The 20,461-nt window shown below is 49.1% G+C and overlaps 1 protein-coding gene across 3 annotated transcripts in view; it reads right to left on the bottom strand.

Moving 5' to 3' along the window:
- Positions 1 to 20,461, bottom strand: part of XPO5 (exportin 5) — a 37,690-nt gene that overhangs the window by 13,098 nt on the left and 4,131 nt on the right. For 2 of the 3 annotated variants that reach the window (XM_039531604.1, XM_039531602.1), the window contains exons 5-21: positions 20,123 to 20,305; positions 18,719 to 18,760; positions 17,823 to 17,849; positions 17,230 to 17,415; positions 16,354 to 16,430; positions 15,643 to 15,742; positions 14,174 to 14,257; positions 13,612 to 13,737; positions 13,273 to 13,363; positions 12,537 to 12,665; positions 11,644 to 11,759; positions 10,536 to 10,691; positions 9,745 to 9,786; positions 9,009 to 9,098; positions 6,830 to 7,029; positions 6,150 to 6,249; positions 4,957 to 5,138 (exon numbers count right to left, since the gene is read on the bottom strand). In XM_039531604.1, the coding sequence (XP_039387538.1) occupies positions 4,957 to 5,138; positions 6,150 to 6,249; positions 6,830 to 7,029; positions 9,009 to 9,098; positions 9,745 to 9,786; positions 10,536 to 10,691; positions 11,644 to 11,759; positions 12,537 to 12,665; positions 13,273 to 13,363; positions 13,612 to 13,737; positions 14,174 to 14,257; positions 15,643 to 15,742; positions 16,354 to 16,430; positions 17,230 to 17,415; positions 17,823 to 17,849; positions 18,719 to 18,760; positions 20,123 to 20,305 (1,931 nt within the window). The remainder of the gene's footprint in view (positions 1 to 4,956; positions 5,139 to 6,149; positions 6,250 to 6,829; positions 7,030 to 9,008; positions 9,099 to 9,744; positions 9,787 to 10,535; positions 10,692 to 11,643; positions 11,760 to 12,536; positions 12,666 to 13,272; positions 13,364 to 13,611; positions 13,738 to 14,173; positions 14,258 to 15,642; positions 15,743 to 16,353; positions 16,431 to 17,229; positions 17,416 to 17,822; positions 17,850 to 18,718; positions 18,761 to 20,122; positions 20,306 to 20,461) is intronic. The other variant, XM_039531603.1, reaches the window with a different exon arrangement.

Here is a 20,461-nt window from a genome sequence, read left to right as displayed (position 1 = left end):
TGGGTGGTTCTTTGCCATCCAGGCCAAAAAGGGTCCCTCACTAGCCAAAGTAGTGATTCTCAGAGCTTGTCTCAGCAGGGGGTGTCTCTCTCACCTACCTCTCTCCTTTGAGACCTCAGACCTCCACTCTGGGCGTCGACAGCTGCACACAGCATAAATCCTGCAGCCAAACGGCCCAACAGCCTCCTCCAAAACTGCAATGCCATTGTACCTGCTGCTAGAGGTGATCAAGGGCAACTCAGTATCTCCCCCTAGAGCAGCGTTTCCCAAAGTGGGGTGCGCGCTCCCCTGGGGGGCGTGAAGGACTAGCTGGGGGCAAGGAGCACAGACAAGCCTCAATTGTTCTCCAGAGTCTCAAGCTTTCTTTTTTTTTTTTTAAATAAGTCTCTAGCTGCTATAGTGATGAAGAAAACCTTCAAAGAGATGACCCAAGTACAAAAGATGCAGCAATCTCTGCCTGAGTTTGCAGAGAGCCTGAAACAAAAACAGCTCTGAGGTGTGAACTATCCCATTCAGTTCAACGAGTGCTAACACAGATGCCAGTGAGCATATTTTAGCTGTAACCATTATTAACCATTTCACTGTTCAAGGCATACAAGGGAGCAGAGGAAGTACATGAAGGTCTTCACAATCTACTCTGACCGACTACTCATTTTGGGTAGGCTTTTAACACCACGCAGTGGGGCAGAAAGGAGGCCGTGACTGGTTTTACTTCCCTGAAAGGGGATGTCGGGCTTATCTACATGAACAGCTAGTCCATGACAAGCTGAGGTGTAAATCTACCCCACAGTAACCCACTGCACACTAATTACCTGTGTGGACCCTCCTGGCATGAACTAAAAGTTCCCTGGTGTGCTTAGAAATGGGAACAGACCAAACTGCACCACTGAACTTTTACTGCTAAGCAGCAGAGGCCGCACGGACATTTAGCGTGTGGCAGACTACTGCGTGGGAGATTTACACCAGTGCTTGCTGCAAATTATAGACAAGGGTTCAGCTCTCAAAAAAAATTGGGAAATGCTGCCTTACAGGCTCAGAGAGCGCTATGTGCCCCTGTCGGAGACTTACACAGAACCACGTACGCAGTGCCACAACCAGCCAAAGGAGCTTCATCATCTTGAAACAGTCACCTCGTGTGTGTCTCCAGCCTGTTTCATGCTAATAACAGCCGGAGCAAGGGACGTGATTGGAGGCTGACTAAGCCATGTTGCAGCATTCCAAACTCAGGATTATGGAGCTGGCAGTTAGTTCCGCAGCAGGGTGGGTTTGGAACATTATGCTCTGAACAAAGAGGTTGTCTGGACAGTCCTGTGAGGATCAGAATATCACATCTTGCAGTTCTCTGTCTTGGGTCCTATCTTAGAACATTTTCTTAAATTGGTAGTAGAGTTGCATGAGCCATAGAGTTTAACGTCAGAAGGGATCACAAAATCATCTAGTCTGACCTCCACTATATCACAGGCAGAGGCATGAGCAGATGCTCAGTCAGATAAAGGCCAATGTCCCCTGGCTCATCGCTCAGCAAAGCTACAGCAGTAACTGAGGTTACATGAGGGGCTGATCTGCTGCTCCTCATGAAAGCACAGCCACCATGCATGGTGGAATTCAGCCACTGCGTACAGCAAGATCAACATTCTCAGCCCTACTTGTGACCAATGAGCATAATTGAGGAGACCTTTGGGGAATTCAGCACCGAAGAAAAAACAGAAAATGACATTCCCAACAGATATATTTATAATACAGGAAAGACCCAGGGAAAGGATATGGCAGGGCGTGGGAGCTGCATTTTCAGAGAAACAGTTATAGCTCCGCTCAACAGGCAGGCAATGTCTCCTCTGCTGAGACTAAATCTTCTGGGCCAGAGGATGGGCCTTTCAGAGCCTCCCAGAAGTCCATACTGGAAAAAGGGGAGTTCCCCAGAGCATATTATATATATCTGTACACCTGATCCACCATGGACACTGATGCTGTGTAAAAGCAGTATCTTGTCAGGATGGATTCAGAAAGAGCCCTGTGGCAGGGCACATGATAAGCCTGTTTCTAATGCAACAGGAACAGATCCCAGGTATAGAAGATGCTGGGTGAGTCAGTCTGTGCAGCTGCTGACTCCAGGAAACTCCCCTTTCTCCAGAGGCAGAGATCATGTCCAAGGCCAGGGGCCACCATTATTCAGGCTCAAACCCAGGCAGGAAATAAAGAGAACCAGAAGCCAAAAGCAGTTGGATAAACTGAAATACCAGAGGACAAGGGAAACAATTGGCAGACAAGCTGCAAGCGACAAGTAATTAATGGAGCAATTTCAAGCCCATTCAACAAATATTCACACAACCACCAAAACAGCAAAAGGCAAGTTAGGTCAGGCACAAAAGAACTTGGCCAGCTGAGGTTACATTACACTATCTATGCCCCTCAACATGCACTCGGACTGCCTCAGAGGAGTTACCTATTTACCGTATCAGCTCACTGGCCATCTCCCTAAAGGGCACAGCCAAGACTGAGGAGCTATTCCACATACTACTTACCTTAGCGCAGCCCTTGTTTGTGCGTTTTCACAGCCTCTACTCCCATACGCGGCACAAAGGACGAGGCAAGACACCCAGAGAGGAGTTAACACAACCATTTACATTGGAGAACAGTTCTGCTTGGAAGGGGCTTCTTTACTTACAGTTCAACTCAGCTGCTCAGGAGAATGTGTGTGGCTGCCTCCTACTGATCCAGTCACTCTCAAGTCAGCCAATGCATCCTGCAAGAGTTCCCAGCCCCTATCATAAGCCCCTTCTCCTCAGTGGTACATTAACCAGGCAGGAGCTGGCTGACTCTCCCAAATAGCACTGTGCCAATAGGCCAACTATGAGCAATGATCAATCCCAACAATAAGGCAGCTATTGTCCTGATCCTGCAATCACCACTCCAGGCAGCCACGCTTTGCCCTTGCACTGTACCTCCCCACACAAGTCTTCTCCAGACCTCATAGCCCCTCATGCCATCCACATTAACAGGTCCCCTAGGAGACGAGTGCAGGGGGAATACACACTGGGAGAGCAGAAACAACTCCAGAGAGAAGCACAACACAAGCTCTACCCTTTCCTGGCAGCTCCAATGCTGCTTACGTATGATTTTGCAAATCTAGAGCAACCACAGAGAAAACCCTGCAGGCTGAGGCAGCCATACCAAGTTGGACCTCGCCTCCCGTGCTCAGCAAAGTAAGGTGCAAGGCAGGAGGCCGGTCACTTTCAATATCTCAACCATTCAATTCTTCCAGGTGCAGCACCAGCCCCGAGAACTCCATTGGGAAAGGGAGGGAGTCTTTGAGGATCAAGTGCAAGCCACTGCAATACATTACGATCTACTTCTCGGAAATGCCTAAAACCGGTGGTCCCATCACTATGTGGCAGAAAAGTCTTAATGGTAACACTGGTGCATCACCCCAGGAAACAGCATAGGAGCCACTTCCACAGTGCTGGAGAAGGAGCACTAGCAACCGAGCATAGTCGGTGCAAGTACTGGAGCTTCTGCTTCTTTAGAACCAGTACAATGGGAGTTTGCTGACATACAAGGGTGGAATTTAGTTTCCTAGGCTTGTCACACAGGTATCCTAAAGCCTGGTACTGGCAGTGCAATGACTGCAAAGGCAAACAGCTCACTCAGCCTCGGCCACCACCCTGCTCGAGGAGAGGAAATGCTCACTTGGACACCGGCTTGCTCGATTTCAGAGACGTGATGCCATATAAACATACACTGACAAAGTGCTCAGCGCCCAGGAAACTCTGCATGAGACTGTCTCTGCCCAGAGAGCTCATGACCTGCACAAAGAACTGATCCACCTTCACGAGTAAGGGTCAAATCTCATCCCTGCTGCATCAATAGCAACTGGATAACTCAACACTGACAATGGGCTCAAGTGCCCAGCCCACGCCTTGGAAAGAGGAATTTGCTTGAGTGGGCCAAGACTGTATGCACCCCGCTCTTTACAATGGCAGCAGCACTGTCCTGATTTGGGAAGTGACTCATTTTTTAAGAATCTGGTTAGTCAGTGCCCTACGTGGGCCTCCCCCCACTAGAGCTGAGTGCCGAAGAGCTATGTGGTGATTAAACACAGTTCCCACCTGCCAACCGCCACCCAGCTCCAGAAGGGGGGAACTGCCTCATACACTACACATACCACTGGCCAGTGCGAGGCTGAGAGCCAGCCCCAGGCCCAGCAATGCCTCCCTGTCGGCAGTCACCGAGAATCCACCAAGGGGTAGCTCAGAGAGCTGTTACTCTCCTAACACTGCATCACTGGGTGAGGGAATGGCACAATTCAGGACTCCTCCTCCCACCCCAACCTGAACCACCTTCATCTCACCTCCACCCTGGCCAAGCTGCAGACACACGATGCAGACTCCCAGCGGGTACACCGAGAGGCGGCACTGCAGGGCACAGAAAGAGCCTTAGCGTGAGCCCCCATTTGTTTCAATGGCAGATCATGCTTCAGGCAGCCAGAATTCACACTCAGCGATCAAAGAAGCTCAACTTAGTACTGAAGAGAGACCAAAGCAAACTCCCACTGGACGCCAGGAGAGCAGGCCCTGCTCTGGTGGTGACTGGAGAGGTGGCCTGGTGGGGGCTGAAGGCAGAGCAGAGATGTTAGTTGAGAAATACTTGGTTAGTCAGGGAGGCAGCTTTAGGTTGGACACATTTCCAGGTGGAAGTGGAGGTGGGGGAGGCAACCCCAGCCTGAGCTCCCATTGGCTTCAATGGAATCTCATGAGCCAGGGCTGTGAGTGTGGAGAAGGCTCACTTTCCTCAGTCCCATTCCCCACTGAGAACAGTCGGGAACAGCACTGGTGCAGGTGCCCAAGCCTGTGCTCCCGTTGGCTTCAATGGGAGAACACACTCAGAGCACACAACATACATTGCAGGTTCAAGAGACTGTTTAGTCAGCATAACTGGTGTCACGTCAACTCGACCCACCTTATGAGAGCGAGCAAGTTGTCGAGAAGTTTCAGGACCTGCTCAGTGCAGGGGTTACGGTAGATCGGATTGCCGCTGGGCATGCACCCGATCACAAATCCTCCGGCCTTAGCCTCTTCCAGGGTAGTGGGCCAACGAGCCCGTTTCACAACTCCCAGAATGGTGTACACGCAAAAGCTTATCTACAGCAAAACAAAAGACATGAAGAGAACTCTTCTTAGCAAGGGCGCAAGCAAAAGCAACAGAAGGCCAGAGAGAACCCTCTCCCCCTGGCCCTTCTCCTGGGGCGGCACTCCACTTGCCCTGCCTCGGGGGAACGTGCCCATGAGAAGATTCCCCACACTATCCTGATACCTTCAAGGTTTGCAATAACCCCTTGACGTGCAGGAATAGCACAGGAGCTTATTACTGGACACAGTGTCAATGCAGAAGGTCTTGCTGAGTCCAAATGACCACTTGGGGCACCCTCTAAAAGGAAACACTTAAGTCATCACTGTCTCATCTCCCCGCACACATCACGGACCGACCAGAAACTCCATGTTCCTGAAACTGCCTAAAACTGCATTAGCGTCTGTCACAAGCAGAGTCCTACCATCAGCATTTCCACATCTGCCACAACCCTGAAGACAGCAACTACCAGTTTGCGGTGAGGACATCCTGCAGCTAGCAGCTCATACACCCCTGGTTCACGGTGAGTATTTGACTTACACTCCACGCCACGCAGCCTCAGGCTCATGCTTTCCAGAATGCTTCACTTGGGAATCGCAGTTCACTGTGCCACATTACCCAAAACATCCAGCCTTAACCCAACTGCATCCACAAAACAGACTGCTCCAAAAAGAGCCTGAGCTATGCCAGGCACAAAGGCTTATGAACTACCGCGTGAGGAATACAGCAAGACTCCTGCCTTGCAGGGTTACAGGATTCTCTATATACCACACAGGGATAGGGGAACGGGAGACATGATCCTGCTTCTCTTACGTGACCCATGTCCACTGAGCTAGAGTCAGAAGCCATCCGCCATTCTGCAGTGGGAACGATGTAGTGATTTGGGTCCAACAAAAGGCGCATGTTTAGGACAGGTCTTGCACAAGGCCCTATTCAAGAGGCAGAATAGGTGAGCACGTGTAGAAGGCAGAGGAATTACTTGCCACTCTCCGAAGACCGAGCCTCCCCAGGTAATGGATACTCACTCTGGAGCGGTTCAGGCCACTGGGATCTTCCAAGACGGGATCAGCGATTTTGTTGTCAGCACCCACATAGGAGATGAAAGCTTCAGGATCTGATAAGACTCTGAGGGGCAGAAACAAGCAAGCCTGGGATTATCAGAAGCACTGAGGACCTTTAAGCAGAGTCTGGCATCTGCGATAAATGCTGTCCCAGCACAGATAGTCAAAAGTCCTATTCACCAGTCAGACAGTCAATTTGTCTTAAAGGTGAACTCAAGGTGACTGCCCTGAACAACTGTGCTTAGCTTCCCCTTTCCCCTCACTGTACACAAGGCCTCATCAATGCCAAGTGACCTGAGATCAGGCCAGGCTGGTGGGACAGGCCAAGCTGGAGTTTACTTCTCCGCATCAAGCTCTGCTGACTTGGCCCAGAACTGCAGAAGCCAACAAACCCCTCTCCGAACATCCCCTTGCACAGTCCACCTGCAGCCCAGCACCTCCTTCAATTCAGTTAAGAAATATTCCAGACAAAAGCACAGACAAATTTCGTAAGAGTGCAGAGGGCTTGTGGATAGCCAACACAGGAGGCACAAAGCGATGCTCCTCTGGTGCACACATTCTCTAGAGGGAGGCACATGCCAGCCCCCAGAATCTCTGCACCATCTTCAGCTCTAGCTCAGGAATGGTTAATGTGGACCCTGTACCTCTGCATCTCTTCAGAGAGCCACAGGTTGGCAACAGGAGACATGAGCTCCTCCAGGAAAACCTTCTGCCGCTGGTAGTCCTTGAACTGGTTGCTGATGAGGACCAGGGCCTCCATGAGAGCGCACTTCTCCATCTGTGTCAGGAGCAGCTCATTGGACAGCAGCTGCTTCACGTGGTTATACAGCATCTCAAAGTTAGGCTGGAACAAAAACCCAAGCAGGACATTGTCACTCACCCACCTGACTGGGACTGCTGCACTCACTTTTGGGGGGTAGAGACCGACTGGTATGTGTTGTATTCCCACAGACAAGATGCAGGAACCAGCTGGATGAGTGGGGCCTGTTCTGATCTTCCCTGTCCCTCTCAAGGACTCATCTCCCTTGCCCTGATCTTTCCAGCCTCTTCCTTAAGCCTGGCAGAGACTTGTTTCTACCCTGCTCCTCTATCTCCCTTCCTCCCCCCTAGGTACTCCAATGATCTCCATTGTCCATGGCAAATAATGTTTGATATCAGGGTAGACACTGCTGCCTCGGCCAGCTGCACCATCACAGCATGGTCTAAACCCCAAATTGCTCTAGTCCTTCATGGATGGCAAGGAAGTGAAGTATCCTAGGAACTCAAGTACCAGAGTTCAGGACTTTACATCTCTCCGCTCCCACCCTTGAGAGTCTAACCAAGAAAACCTGATTGTCCAAGCTGATGGTCTATCCTCACTGCAGTGGTTCAGTTTACGCTTGCTTACTCTACTCATACGTCAAGCGTCAAGGAACAAGCATCGAAGCTTGTACAAGCCTCAAGGAGCGTTCATTACCTTTGGGATGGATGATGACAAACCCACTCTTTCTTGGCAGCTGTACTGAAATACAATCTGGAATCCTAAACGACCCCAATTAGCACCTTCAAAGCAGCAGCTTGTGTTTTGTCACAACATGGAGACTAATCTGTAGCCACAAAGTGAGTGACAGCTGCTACGCCTCCAGCAACTGAAGGGATCCTCAAGAGGAGCAGAATGCCATCCATTATCCTTCAGGCCTCAACAGTTCCCTTCCTTAAACAGGTTGATAACACAATGCCCCTCTAACTACAGCTCCCCTGCTCCCCTAGCAATCAAATACCAGTGCTGCTGGAGCGAAGAGCCCAAACAGAGTTTGTGGGCTTGCTGGTTTAGCAAAGCTAGTAGAAGAGACTGACCTGTTGGGATCAAGCAGAAAGAGCAACCAGTATTTATAGTCTCTTCTACTCCCCCTGGACTAATCCAGAAAGCCAATATCCTCCCCAGCTCCTTGACATCCCTTCTCCTGACCCACTTCTGATGCAAAATAAGAGATCAGCCAGGGCTAATGGCTTCAACTAAGGGGACAACCGATACACCTCTACCCCGATATAACACGAATTCGGATATAACGTGGTAAAGCAGTGCTCCAGGGGTGCGGGGCTGCACACTCCGGCGGATCAAAGCAAATTCAGTACAACGCAGTTTCACCTATAATGCAGTAAGATTTTTTGGCTCCTGAGGAGAGCGTTATATCGGGGTAGAGGTGTATTACAATAAATAAAATATAACAAATGTGCCTATAAAATGGTTATAGACTTGAATATTCCCTTCCCCCACTTCAGATATGTTGATCAGCATCTTGGATTGTAAACTGTGGGGCAAGGTCTGTGCCTTGCTATATATCTGTACTGGGCCCAGCACAATAGGCTCCAGGTCCTGATCAGGGCCTCTAGGTCAGGGGTTCTCAAACTGGGGGTCGGCACCCCTCAAGGGGTCATGAGGTTATTACATGAGGGGGTCGTGAGCTGTCAGCCTCCGGTATTTATAATGGTGTTAAATATATCAAAAAGTGTTCTTAATTTATAAGGGGGGGGTCGCACTCAGAGGCTTGCTACGTAAAAGGGGTCACCAGCAACAAAGTTTGAGAGCCACAGCTCTAGGTGCTACTGCAATATATTTAATAACAAAAAAAATCAGTATCACTTGAGTGTTGAGAAAGAGAATAAGCCACTTGGCTTTCTGTGCAGTAGAAATATCTCTGCTCTACAGTCACATCCGAGTAAAAACAGGGAGAGTCTCCCTGGGAAAAAAAGGGGTTGACAGAGGAACTGAAGGTCCCCAATCCCCAGAAATGCAGCTGAAGATGGGGCAGTGCGCCCTGGAACAGAGTTGCAGGTACATACCAGGACAAGCTGAGGGTAGTCCCGACACATCTTTATGATCGAGGAGCATGCATGTCTTCTCACATTCTTCACTGCCCGAGTTCTTGGGGCCTGGACCAACAAGAAAATTCAGGCTCAAGCTACAAAACCCAGGCAGACCCAAGGCCTCCCGATTAGCCAAATCCATTAACGTAATTTTCTGAACTGTGGAAACCAAGGGAAACTGATACTTCAACTCATGCATTCCAAGATTCCAGTTAAAGGCCAATTCCCAGAGGAGTCACTGCAAGACCAAGCCTCTGGGCTCCAATTCAACTCCTGGGATGAGAATGCAAGTGATTTTTATCTACTGCGTTACGGTTCCCAGCATGCACCCAGGGGTAGCAGCCATACCAACACCAACCACAGCCACACACATGCCAACCACTGAAGGGTATGCATGGTGGTTAGTGCATGAAATTCACTCCCAAGTAGAGGTCTGCTGCACAGATACCCAAATGGCTAAATCCTAGACTGTTTCATGGGGGTGAATTTCACCCTAAATGCCCCCCCAAGCTTCCATCAGCCAAGGCTCATTGGCTCAAACTGCGAAGAAGGGATTTAAGTGTCTAGGTATCCCCTTCTCAAGGACAGATCTGATTGAGAAGTAAGTTGCAGCGCAACTTTAGACCTTGTCTCAGGCATCAATATGCTCCTCAACGAGGGCACACCTGAGGCAAGTACTATAGCATATTGTGGCCAAGGAGTATGGACTTACCTTACTCTCTTCTACAACTTCAAAAGTGACGGCGGTGAATAGCTGTGGGAAAAGGGAAAAGTCAGTCAATCGTCAATATCTGGCATTCATTCTGGAACACTAGGCACAGGATATTGGCGTGACTTCACCAAGCCAGTGGAAACACCTTTATTCAGGAAGGGTATGAGCTCCCAGTGCACTGAGGCCATGATAAGATAAGACTTTTATTGAGACAGAGTGTGTCATTTAGTGGTTGAGGTCCAGTACTGGGAATTGAGAAATCCAGGTTAGCCGACTCCTCCCCTGATTCCCTGTCTTTGGGCAAGTTACTTCACTTCAGTGCCTCAGTTTTAATCCCATTTCTACCAGGAGGGATCATTCCTCTCCTAGGGGTATCATGAGGATTAGTTAAAATATGTAAGGGCCATGGGGTGCCAATACTCCACTCAGAGGCTATCTGGTCAAAGGGTAGTCTACAACCGTGGCTCTCAACCTTTCCAGACTACTGTACCCCCTTCAGGAGTCTGACTGGTCTTGCGTAGCCCAAGTTTCACCTCATTTAAAAACTACCTGCTTACAAAACATAAAGATACAAAAGTGTCACAGCACACTATCACTGAAAAATTGCTTACTTTCTCATTCTGTCTGTATGAAATTGTAGTTTGTACTGACTTTGCTAGTGCTTTTTATGTAGCCTGTTGTAAAACTAGGCAAATATGTAAATGAGTTGATGTACCTCCTGGAAGACCTCTCCATACTCCAAGGGGTACATAGACCCTTGGTTGACAGCCACTGGTCTACAGGACACCTACCTTGGAGAGGACTTGGGGTAGATACTCTGGTCTGTAGGTGACAAATGGGAAGAGTGCAGAGACATTGGTGAGCACACAAGACAAGATGAGAGGATCCTTTGTTTCAAAGTTCAGGACAAGCTGCAGCAGCTCTATGCCATCATTCACTGGGATCTCCTGCAAGAACAAAATGGGAGGGGGGTAAAGGAAAGAAAGCAACAGTCAGAGATGCAACATGTAGACAACACTCCAGTGTCTCCTCCCAGGGCCTGGCCAGGGAGCTGCTGTGTTGAACAGCACCCTTGGGTGAAGTCATCCCAAAGTGGGTTAAAAGCGGCAAAGCTCATTTTAACCTATGCGCACATTATGTGCAATTGCTGCTGCAAGGAAGAGGGATTGGACAACATCACCGTCTCTACGGATGTCTGGAAGGTTCCAACTCTCACTGCCATCTACTGTGTCCACTTCCTTCCCCCTCTTCCCTAGCTCTGCTTTTGCCTCCTGGCTAACAAGTTTCAGGCTTATCCAGCCAGCACAAAACAACCCTTGCAATTCTTTGCTATGACCAGAATGACATGCCCAAGGAGCCCAATCCTGATTAAAAACTGGCCAGACCCTAAATGGCAAATACAGATAGTGCACTGTGCTTGTGATTTTCCAGCTAATGCACTGCAAATGGCAGAGAGAAGCTGCATTTTTCTCATCGTTTGCTGTTCAATTCTCTCTTCCACCGTGTGTGCAAGTTTGCCTCGAAAAGCACAAGATGACTTGAACAAAACCTGAGAGCTACCACTTAAAACAGACTCTTTCTCCCAACAATAGTGGTTGCTCTAAAGAGATCACCTGTGACCCTAATCACTGCACTGGCTCCTCACTGAACAGCGTCCAGATCCAAAGCACTTTTATGATGTTCAAAGCCCCCAGTGGAACTGGCCCTACCTACCAAAAAATCACCATTCCCCAATGCAACTATGACCTCCCCTGATAGCTGGAGTTTCAGCACTATTGTATTTTGTTGCTGCAAGCTAGCATTTTTGCGACCCATTATCTGAAAGGCAACACAGCCAGCCAACTCCCATGTCAACCTGAGACATAGAAACCAGGCAAACAGCAGTTAGAGGGTATGTACTTCCTTATCCAGGGTCCGGAACATCTGGCTGATGACACTCTCTGAGAAGAAGGTCATAGCATCCCACTGTACAAAGGAAGGAGAGAAGATGGAGCAGAGACCTTCCCCAGTCTTAGCTGTGAATGGAGAGAAAATAAGAGAAGATTGGAGCACCTGGGACACTGGAGAAGTCTAGCTTCCCCTTTCCTCCCAAGCACAATGCCAGTTTGAAAAAGTCCTCTGTAAAATCCCTCAGGGAAACGTTGCTGGACATTTGAACCACCCACTCATGAGTGCTCCTATCCTTTCCCTCTATTCCCTTTGCCACTAGGGAGAAGGTTTCTGGCAGGCAACCATGGGAGGCAGGTACTAAATGGTGCTCAAAGGCTGTTTGCTTTGTCATCGAGGTGGAGGCTCCTGGATCACAAACAACATCCCTGAGATATAAGAGGAAGTGATGCCAACAAACCACAGCAGAAGGGAAAACAAAGGAAGGGTCTCACTTAATTGGGATTTTAAAGGCGGCAAGTGGCCTGTGTGGAGGAGGAGCGATGTGAGTGACAAAGGCTGTTGCGAGGCAGATACGTTTGGATTTCTCAGGACAGATTGGCCGCATTTTACAGGAAGGACAAATCCAGTTAAGTCTGGCCTTTCCGTTTGAAACTGTTTTCATGGGAAAGATACAAGTGAGAGGAAGTAGGGGAAGGAAGGCGCTTTCCTGTCAGTCAAAGGCTCTGGACCAGTGGCTGTTTCAGTAGGCAGCGAGGGATTTTTCCTGCAGAGACCTTGGAAAGCCTGACTTGGAACCTGCTTGATTTTAAGAGGTGTGGCTTCAAAAGACACACACAGAAGCTCGTGTTGGGCTCCAGCAGGAGGCTGAGCCTCTCGTCTCTCCTGCTTTTCAGGCAACTTACAGATCATGGGTCCAATATCAACAGGAGCTGCCAGCTGGTATTTCAGCCACTCCCCAGCCATCTGGAAGCCAGTCCTTGGGTCCAGGCGACACGCCATCCTCATGACTTCTCCCTGCTGGGCACGGAAAGCTGCCGAGGGAATTGGACACGAGGAGTCAGATTCAGATATTGGAAATGGCTCCCTTTCAGTGTCACTCTTCACCTTTCCACAGCTGGGAACATCTGCAGCTGCTACTTTGGCAGTGGAGTTCTGCAGCGTGAGCTCAAATACCCTGGTAGTAAGACTAGCTTGTAGTACAGCGCGGGAGCCTTCCAGCTTTGCTTTGCTTTGGGAAATCACATTAAATTCTTTAGCTAAACCCTCTTTTTAGGATCCTTGCCTCCAGGCCTGGTTCCTGTCCAAGTCCTAGAGTACAGTGAGTTTCATTCCCCTTGCTACCCTGGATGACTGACTGAGGAAGCATAGACCTCAGACACTGAGTAATGCAGGCTCAGCAAACCTTAGTTGCCAAGAGGAAACCGAACTGAATGCCTGGGCTGCCATAGGAGAATGCCAAGAAGTTCACCAGGCACGAGGCAAGCGGGAAGAGCTGGAGCAGCAATGTGAGCAACTGAAGCTCATTGCTGAGCTGAGAGGGTGGGCACTAAGCTAGGCCAGGAACCGCCAGCCCTGTGAGAGTGAGGGGAAGACTGCAAACCTCAGACAGAGGTAGCAGGCCTTGCCGGGAGGACTTACAGTTGAAGAAGGCATTGAAGTCCTCATCACTGTCGAAGTCAAAGCGAGAGTATTCACAACTGGGGCTGTCTGTTTTAGAGGGGAAGCCCACCTGGAAATAGAAGGGATGTGGTGAGGGAGCGAGTGGAGCAATCACCCACCTCTGCCTGAGCACCAGCTCCAAGGGGACTCGCACTAGGGGAAGAGCTAGTAATCTTCAGGTCAGCACTGCTACCCTGCAGCCTGGAGATGACGCTCTACACTGCTGTGTCAAAAACCCAGCTTCTCCACTGTTACCTCTATGAAACATTCACCGAGGCACCACCAGCTCACACCCAGCAGAACAGAGCTCCTCCATACCTTCACTAGGTTAGTCATAGATGCACGAAGGTACTTTGGGATCATAGCCAACAGCAGAGGGTCACGGGACAGGATTTCATGTCGAAAGAGGGCTCCCCAGGTGATCTGAGTGGAAGAGCGCAGGAACTGGTGGGAAAAGAAGAAAGAACAAAAGTTTCAACAGGGTTGTACTCTCTGGTGCAGAAGCTTGAACCTTTGTGCTAAAAGGGGAACGGCAAGCTACAATGACTCCCCAATCCAGGCCATGCACTTTCCAGGCCCAGCCAAAACTGCCAGGCTACTCTGGCAAATGGGAAAGTGTCTCCCACCAAGCAAATACCAGGGTTTGCTGCAGTCTCTGAACCCTGTGCTCTCCATTCTGTGTGCTTTACAGGACACTGGACGGCAGTCAGCAACGACCACATCACCTTCCACACCCTCAGAGGAGAAAATGGTTGAAAAATGGCAGATGCTCTCAAAAACATAGCAGGCATGAGCTGATTCCCTCTGCAGCAGAAGTGACACCACCTCCTACACTATGATTTAACTACACACACTGCACTAAGAGCCCCCTTTCCCCTACCTGGCTGGGATGGGTTGTGAAAGCTAGAAACGAATCCAGGTATTTCCCAAGATTGGCTGGTGTGTCCACGTCAGAATCCGAGCCCTGTTAACGGAAGGATGAGTAATTTCAGATAAAACAATGAGTGATTTCAGACAACACTTCAGCAGTAGAGTGGAGGAGCAGAGTGGCAGCGCCACTTGGAAAGCAGGAGCACAATGGGCTGGGGACAGAAAAGCCAGTGCATAATGGCTGAAAAAGAGCTGTGTCCTGAAACTGCTGCCACTCCCGAGCGCCAAGTTCCCATTACCTGCCCTGGAGTTGCCAAAGGAGACAACGGCCACGTTCAGGAGAAAAGAATGGACTGTGAGTAGCTTGGAAAAAGTTATAACCACTCCACAACATCCAATCGATCATGAGGTATTACCCCCAGTGGAACTGGCCCTACCTACCAAAAAGATCACCATTCCCCAATGCAACTATGACCTCCCTTGACAGCTGGAGTTTCAGCACTATTGTATTTTGTTGCTGCAAGCTAGCATTTTTGTGACCTATTATCTGAAAGGCAACACAACCTTTCAGATAATACGGGGGGCGGATGACCTGACTACCCCAGAAATGGAGGGGAAAAGGAGACCAGTGATGTAGCAGTTCTTAAAAAAGCATCAGTATTTACTTCACCTACATTCAACAGCTTTCAGTCTCATTGCCCCAGAAGTGTCTCATGTTCAGTGTGCCTCCCTCCCCTCTTCCTGGGCAGTCCAAGATTTCTCTAGGGAGACAGCCCCCAGGCTTTGTGCCCCAAATTCAGAAGCTTCTTTTCAACATGCTGCTTTCTCCTCACTCTGGCAGTACTCTTTGACCTAGTGCTATCTTGAGCGCTCCCTTCTCTGGGGCTGTTCTTCCCAGGATTTCCTTAGCAGCACCCCTTTCTGTGGGGTTGCCTGTCACTCTGCCATGCCTGGACTGAGCTGAGCCTATATCATAAAGGGCCACAGGCCCTTGCCACTCACAGCAGGCTTTGCTAAGGATTAATAGCCAAGACTCCCCTCCACCATAACAGTGAGTGAAGTCACCTCAGCTTGAAGTAGTCAAACCTCCTAGAGCCCCTTCTTGTTAAGTCTATCTTCTCAAGTGGTTTAGGATTTTCCTTCTTCCCCCAGCTCCCCACAGCCAGCTGACCTGGTCTTTCCACCAACATCTTTCAGCAAGCCAGCTCCCTTATTAAATGACAGCTCCTGTTACATCCCCTCTTTGGTGCAGTTGGTGGAAGATCCAAAGTTCCCAGCACACCCCTAGAGGAGTTGGCAGCAAACATGTGCCAGGTTTCACTGCATGCAAGGCCCTTTCTATTCCCTCCACTATTACAGGAAACAACTGGAGCTGTCCACATTCATGGTACAAACGAGAATCATGGTATCCATATCCCCAATCATCCCCCTGAAAGACAGTCTTGTCAGGACTGCTTCCAGTGTTTGCAGAGGACTCACCACTAATGCACAAAGCTGACTGCCCAAAGCACACAAGACCTGGCAAAGTCTCTTCAAGAAAACATAATGCTTCTCTACCAAGCCTTCACCATCTGCTGTCCTGGGAGGGAGGAGAAGGGAAAGGGCAGGTCAGGATTACACACATGGTAGTAAGTTGGGAAGACAATTTGACACCAGCATGATTGGGTTCCCTCCCCCATTACTGAAGTTATTGGTATGAGGAGATCCAATTTTAAGATCAGAAATATTTCTAGTCTAAACCCTTTGGACCTTCTCCCAATATCTCTTGATCAATCTCAGGCAAAAGGAGAAGATTTCAGGAAGCTGGGAGTTACCCTGAGCAGCTTCTTTTGAAGTTATGGGACTTAGGAAAATGGTTGGCTTTTCAAATTTGGGAAAAGTAACACTTTCTACCCTTTCCTAATCTAATGACAGCTTGCTGCCATCAGGCCAGACTGGATCTGCATGCTGCCCACACTCAGGATCCGTCCACAGCAGTGGTTTGATATACAGCACTCGATGGTACAAGGCTAAGAACTCTATCCACACCTGAGTGAAGACCATGATGGGAACAGGTGCTGAGGTAATTTCCAAGAGACCAGTTTTAGTTTTACAGCTTGGGGCGGGGAGGTACTTATTGATACATGCCAACCGTAGCCAGTTTCCACTTAAGACCATGATGTGCTCCCACAGCAGCTGGATGGTACTCACTGTGCAGCAGAAAGTATGTAGTGCATGGCAACATCTCCAAACAAGACCATAAGGGGCTTCCGATCCTCCAGCTTCCCCTAGACAAAAAGCAAAGTAAACACTCATCTAAACACATGACTGCACCTCATCCCATCAGCCAGAGAGAGCTGGCAGATCACTAGCTGTGCTACCATCTGGGGACTTGCATTCCACCACTGAGCAGAAGAAAATGCAACAAGAAACTACAGAACTCTTGGAGAATCAAGTAGTTTTCGCCAGTAACCCCACTGGGAGCCTTAAACCAAAATTTGGTCCTTATAGGCCTATTTCTTCTTCCATTGCACATTGGCTTCTCGCTGCAGGGCAGCTGGACTGGTTTGTTATTGTAGGGTTGCTTGTGAGCACTGCACTTATGTTACTGATCTGAGATAAACACACCTTGGATGGGCATGGCAGCAGAACATACAGGGCACACCTCTATGGTGCTGTTTCAGAGAAAATTTACTGCGCATTAGAAATCCCACTAGGTTCTTACAGCTAGATGGCAATACCCCATCACGCCTCCGCGGCAGAGAGCACTGCAGACAGCAGGGGTTAGGAATGAGTTAATGTTATTTGTTCAAGCAGGGATTTCAAGCTTCAAAGCTATATGGAATGGCAGACAGAGAAAACGGGGCCTGGGTGGGTTCCAGAAACTGCTCTGTCCATTGTCCTGGGGAAGCATCCACCCTAAAGTCACTCAGGCGTCTGGGCAGCCAAAGAGGCAGGTGACTTAATTCCTTAGATAAAGGAGTGACATTACCATCGCTCAACCTGATAAACTAAGAATAAACCCAGGGAGTGGAGGGGAATGTGGAGGGCAGGATGGGTAAGGAAGGCTCGGGAGGAGAAACTCACTTTCCTGCTGACAGCGATCAGAAGACACTCTGCTGCTCCCACTTGGAGCTCGGGTTCATTCAGGAGCAAGCACAGCATCTCCAGGAGCTTGCAGTTATCTGCTGTGATGTGGCTCATGGCCACCCAGTCAATGTAGCCTGCCAGGGTGTTCAGTGCTGCTATCCCAACGCGGCAGTTTGCCTGGGCCTGTGAACAGACCATAGCCAACAGTTCAGAGCCAGAAAGGATTTATATGGAAACAATCTCAGTGCAGAGCTTTGCCTCTGGCCCAGATGCCAGGAAACCCATATCTCAGCCACAGCTGACTTCTCCATGTTGGAGCTGCACATGCATTATATGACAGCAACTACTTTCTGAAGTGCCCTTCTCCAGGAAAGTAACTGAGGTGGCAGTGGTTAGGGGAAGTGGGGCAAAGTCCTCAGGCTAACAACAGCAGGGCTGCTTGAAATGAGCAGTTCCCTCCTTTCCAGAGAGTAAGGTAATTAACCAAAGTATAAACTGCAACTTGGTGGCTGGTGACAAGTTACAGCATGGAAACCTGAGTCTGGCTCCAAACAGCCTCGGTCTGCACTGCCTCCCCAGGCAGTACTTACCTTTGGTTCCTGAGCCAGGTCAGTCTTCTGAAAAGAAAACAAGAGACAGTAAGTGAGCTGCTGTGGGGCACATCTCCTCCCATCCACTGCTGGGCAGGCCTTGGCTCATTCAAGAGGGTGCAGCCCGGAGACGCCTCAGTGAATAGATGTGCGGTGAAAGAGGCAGCAACACATTTTCCAGCTCGGGACAATGCCCCAGACATCGCTACCACTTCCCCAGGACTTTTCACTGGAAGTTAAGCCACAGATTCTCTCCTCTGAAAGAAGATGTTCCAGGTGGCAGGTTTCTCTGAATGTGCGTGCATGGGTTCCAATACTTCCTTGAAACTTCCAGGAAAGAAGATGCCTTTGCTGCCCTTTTAAAGCATCTTACATTCAAGGATCACAACCTCTGGGAAGCGTTGGTGGCCTCATTCTAATGAAACTAATGCTTAGAAAGAGGTGACTTGACCAAGACCACAAAGCAAGGCAGTGGCAGAGCTAGGAATGGAACCCAGGAGTCCTGACTTACAGTCCCCAGCTCTAACTGCTTAAGAGCAACAATGCACTGTGTGTGCCATCTTATTGCCTAAATTATGCAACAGCAGAGTCTGATCTGAGCAGATGCTCTGTTTTTCTGCATGCAAGGAAATTGCAAGCATCTCTTTCTGCTGCAAGGTTTTACTTTGGAAACTCCATTCTGTCAACATTTACCGTGCAATGACTCAAGCCACCAAATGTACCCCAAATACCTACATACAGAACCACCACACCGCAGCTGAATATCTAACAGCACTGCAGAGTATAGCACCCAGGCCTGGAAATTCCCTCCCTCTCAATCCCGTGTGCAGACCGGTAGCTGGACACCCAACCCTCAGTATTCAACCTGTCCACAAAGAGCTCAAAGATCTGCTAACCTGTGGAGTGGTGAGGGCATCTCGCTCCTGGGGCGCTCCCACCTGGCCAAGCAGAAGGATTCCACCATTAGCAGAAGAAACCACACTTCAGAGTCTCAGCATCGTAATTCAGACCTCAGCTGGAAATGTATTCAACTGAACTACGAAATGCAACAAGGTTTCCCACCCACCATGGGTCAGCCATGAACGGCACAAAGAAACACACAGTTCTATGGAATTGTCTATACCAGTAGCTCTGAGCCTTTCCAGACTACTGTACCCCTTGCAGGAGTCTGATTTGCCTTGCGTACCCCCAAGTTTCACCTCACTTAAAAACTACTTGCTTACAAAATCAGACATAAAAATACAAGTGTCCCAGCACACTAGTACTGAAAAATCACTTACTTCCCCGTTTTTACCATATATTTATAAAATAAATCAACTGGAATATAAACATTGCACTTACATTTCAGTGTATAGTATATAAAACAGTATAAACAAGTCATTCTCTGTAAGAAATTTTAGTTTGCGCTGACTTTGCTAGTGCATTTTATGTAGCCTGTTGTAAATCTAGGCAAATATCTAGATGAGTTGGTATATCCCCTGGAAGATCTCTGCGTACCCCCAGGGGTACATGTGCCTCTGGTTGAGAACTGCTAGTCTATGTGGCCAGTGAATGCGCCAAGGAAATGGGTTGAAGTGTCCCTCTCGGTGAATAGGATACAGCTTATCACTGCTCCAGCTCCACCACGCTGTTGTCATGCTAAGCATTACTCCACATTTTAACACATTATAAAAGGGAACAAGAGGTGCACATAAGAAGCTTGTCTCTGGATTGGTCACTGCTGTATCCCTCACCTTCCCAATCCCATCTCACTCTCACCAGATCAGACTACAAGCTCCTTGGGGTAAAGATCTGCCATTATTACATGTCTTGAGCAACCTGCACATCTCCGGTATCGTAGGATTATAACGGTAGTAAAGTAGAGCCCAAACTGCCCCGCTTATGGGAGGACAAGGGGCATCTGCAACTGGAAGGTAGCAGCATCCCATACCATCTCTTTGCAGTAGGAGTTTCTGACCTGAGCTCTAAGAGAATGGGACCAAACGGGGACCAAAAGGGACCAAATGACCCTAGTATAGCTCATGGTGCATCAAGCAAACCAATGCCTTAGTGCCAGCAAACTGAGCCTCCCAGTGCCAAGTGCAAGGTTCTCATCCATCTCTGGTGATGAATCCTAGAAATCCAGACTGCTGACACCAATGCTGCCTCTTGAACCCTAAGACTTTATCAGCTATCGGCAGTAGGCTCACAACAGAGCTCTATGGTGTAACTACAGCAATTGATTTCAGACTGATTCTCCTCTCACTTGCCCATATCCAAGATCCCAGTGCTGACTGGGCTCCCAGGAAGAGGCTTCTTACCATGCGCCTATACTTGTTGACGTTCTGCTGCAGGGTAGTGAGCAGGAAACTGAAGATCTTCTCCATGTTCTGGGTAAGGGTTTGCTGGATGTCCCGTCGCCGCTGGGTGGGCAGCGTCTGGAAGGTCACCACATCCTCTGCCAGACGCAGGAGGATGAACATCACCAGTTCTGTCTGTGTCTCCTAATGTCCCACACAAACACACCCATGAGTCTAGCCATAACATAAAGCCCTTCAGAGAGCAGCTCACAGACACAGATCAAGATCAGATCATGGTCTGGGGAACAGCCAGAGAGGGATAACTAGGATGGTTTAATCTCTGATAACATGATCTCCTAG

The sequence above is a fragment of the Mauremys reevesii genome, linkage group 3, assembly GCF_016161935.1.
Source record: "Mauremys reevesii isolate NIE-2019 linkage group 3, ASM1616193v1, whole genome shotgun sequence".
NCBI lineage: Eukaryota > Metazoa > Chordata > Testudines > Geoemydidae > Mauremys > Mauremys reevesii.
The sequence above is the reverse complement of the archived record's forward strand: the minus strand, read 5'-3'. Positions and strand labels throughout refer to the sequence as shown.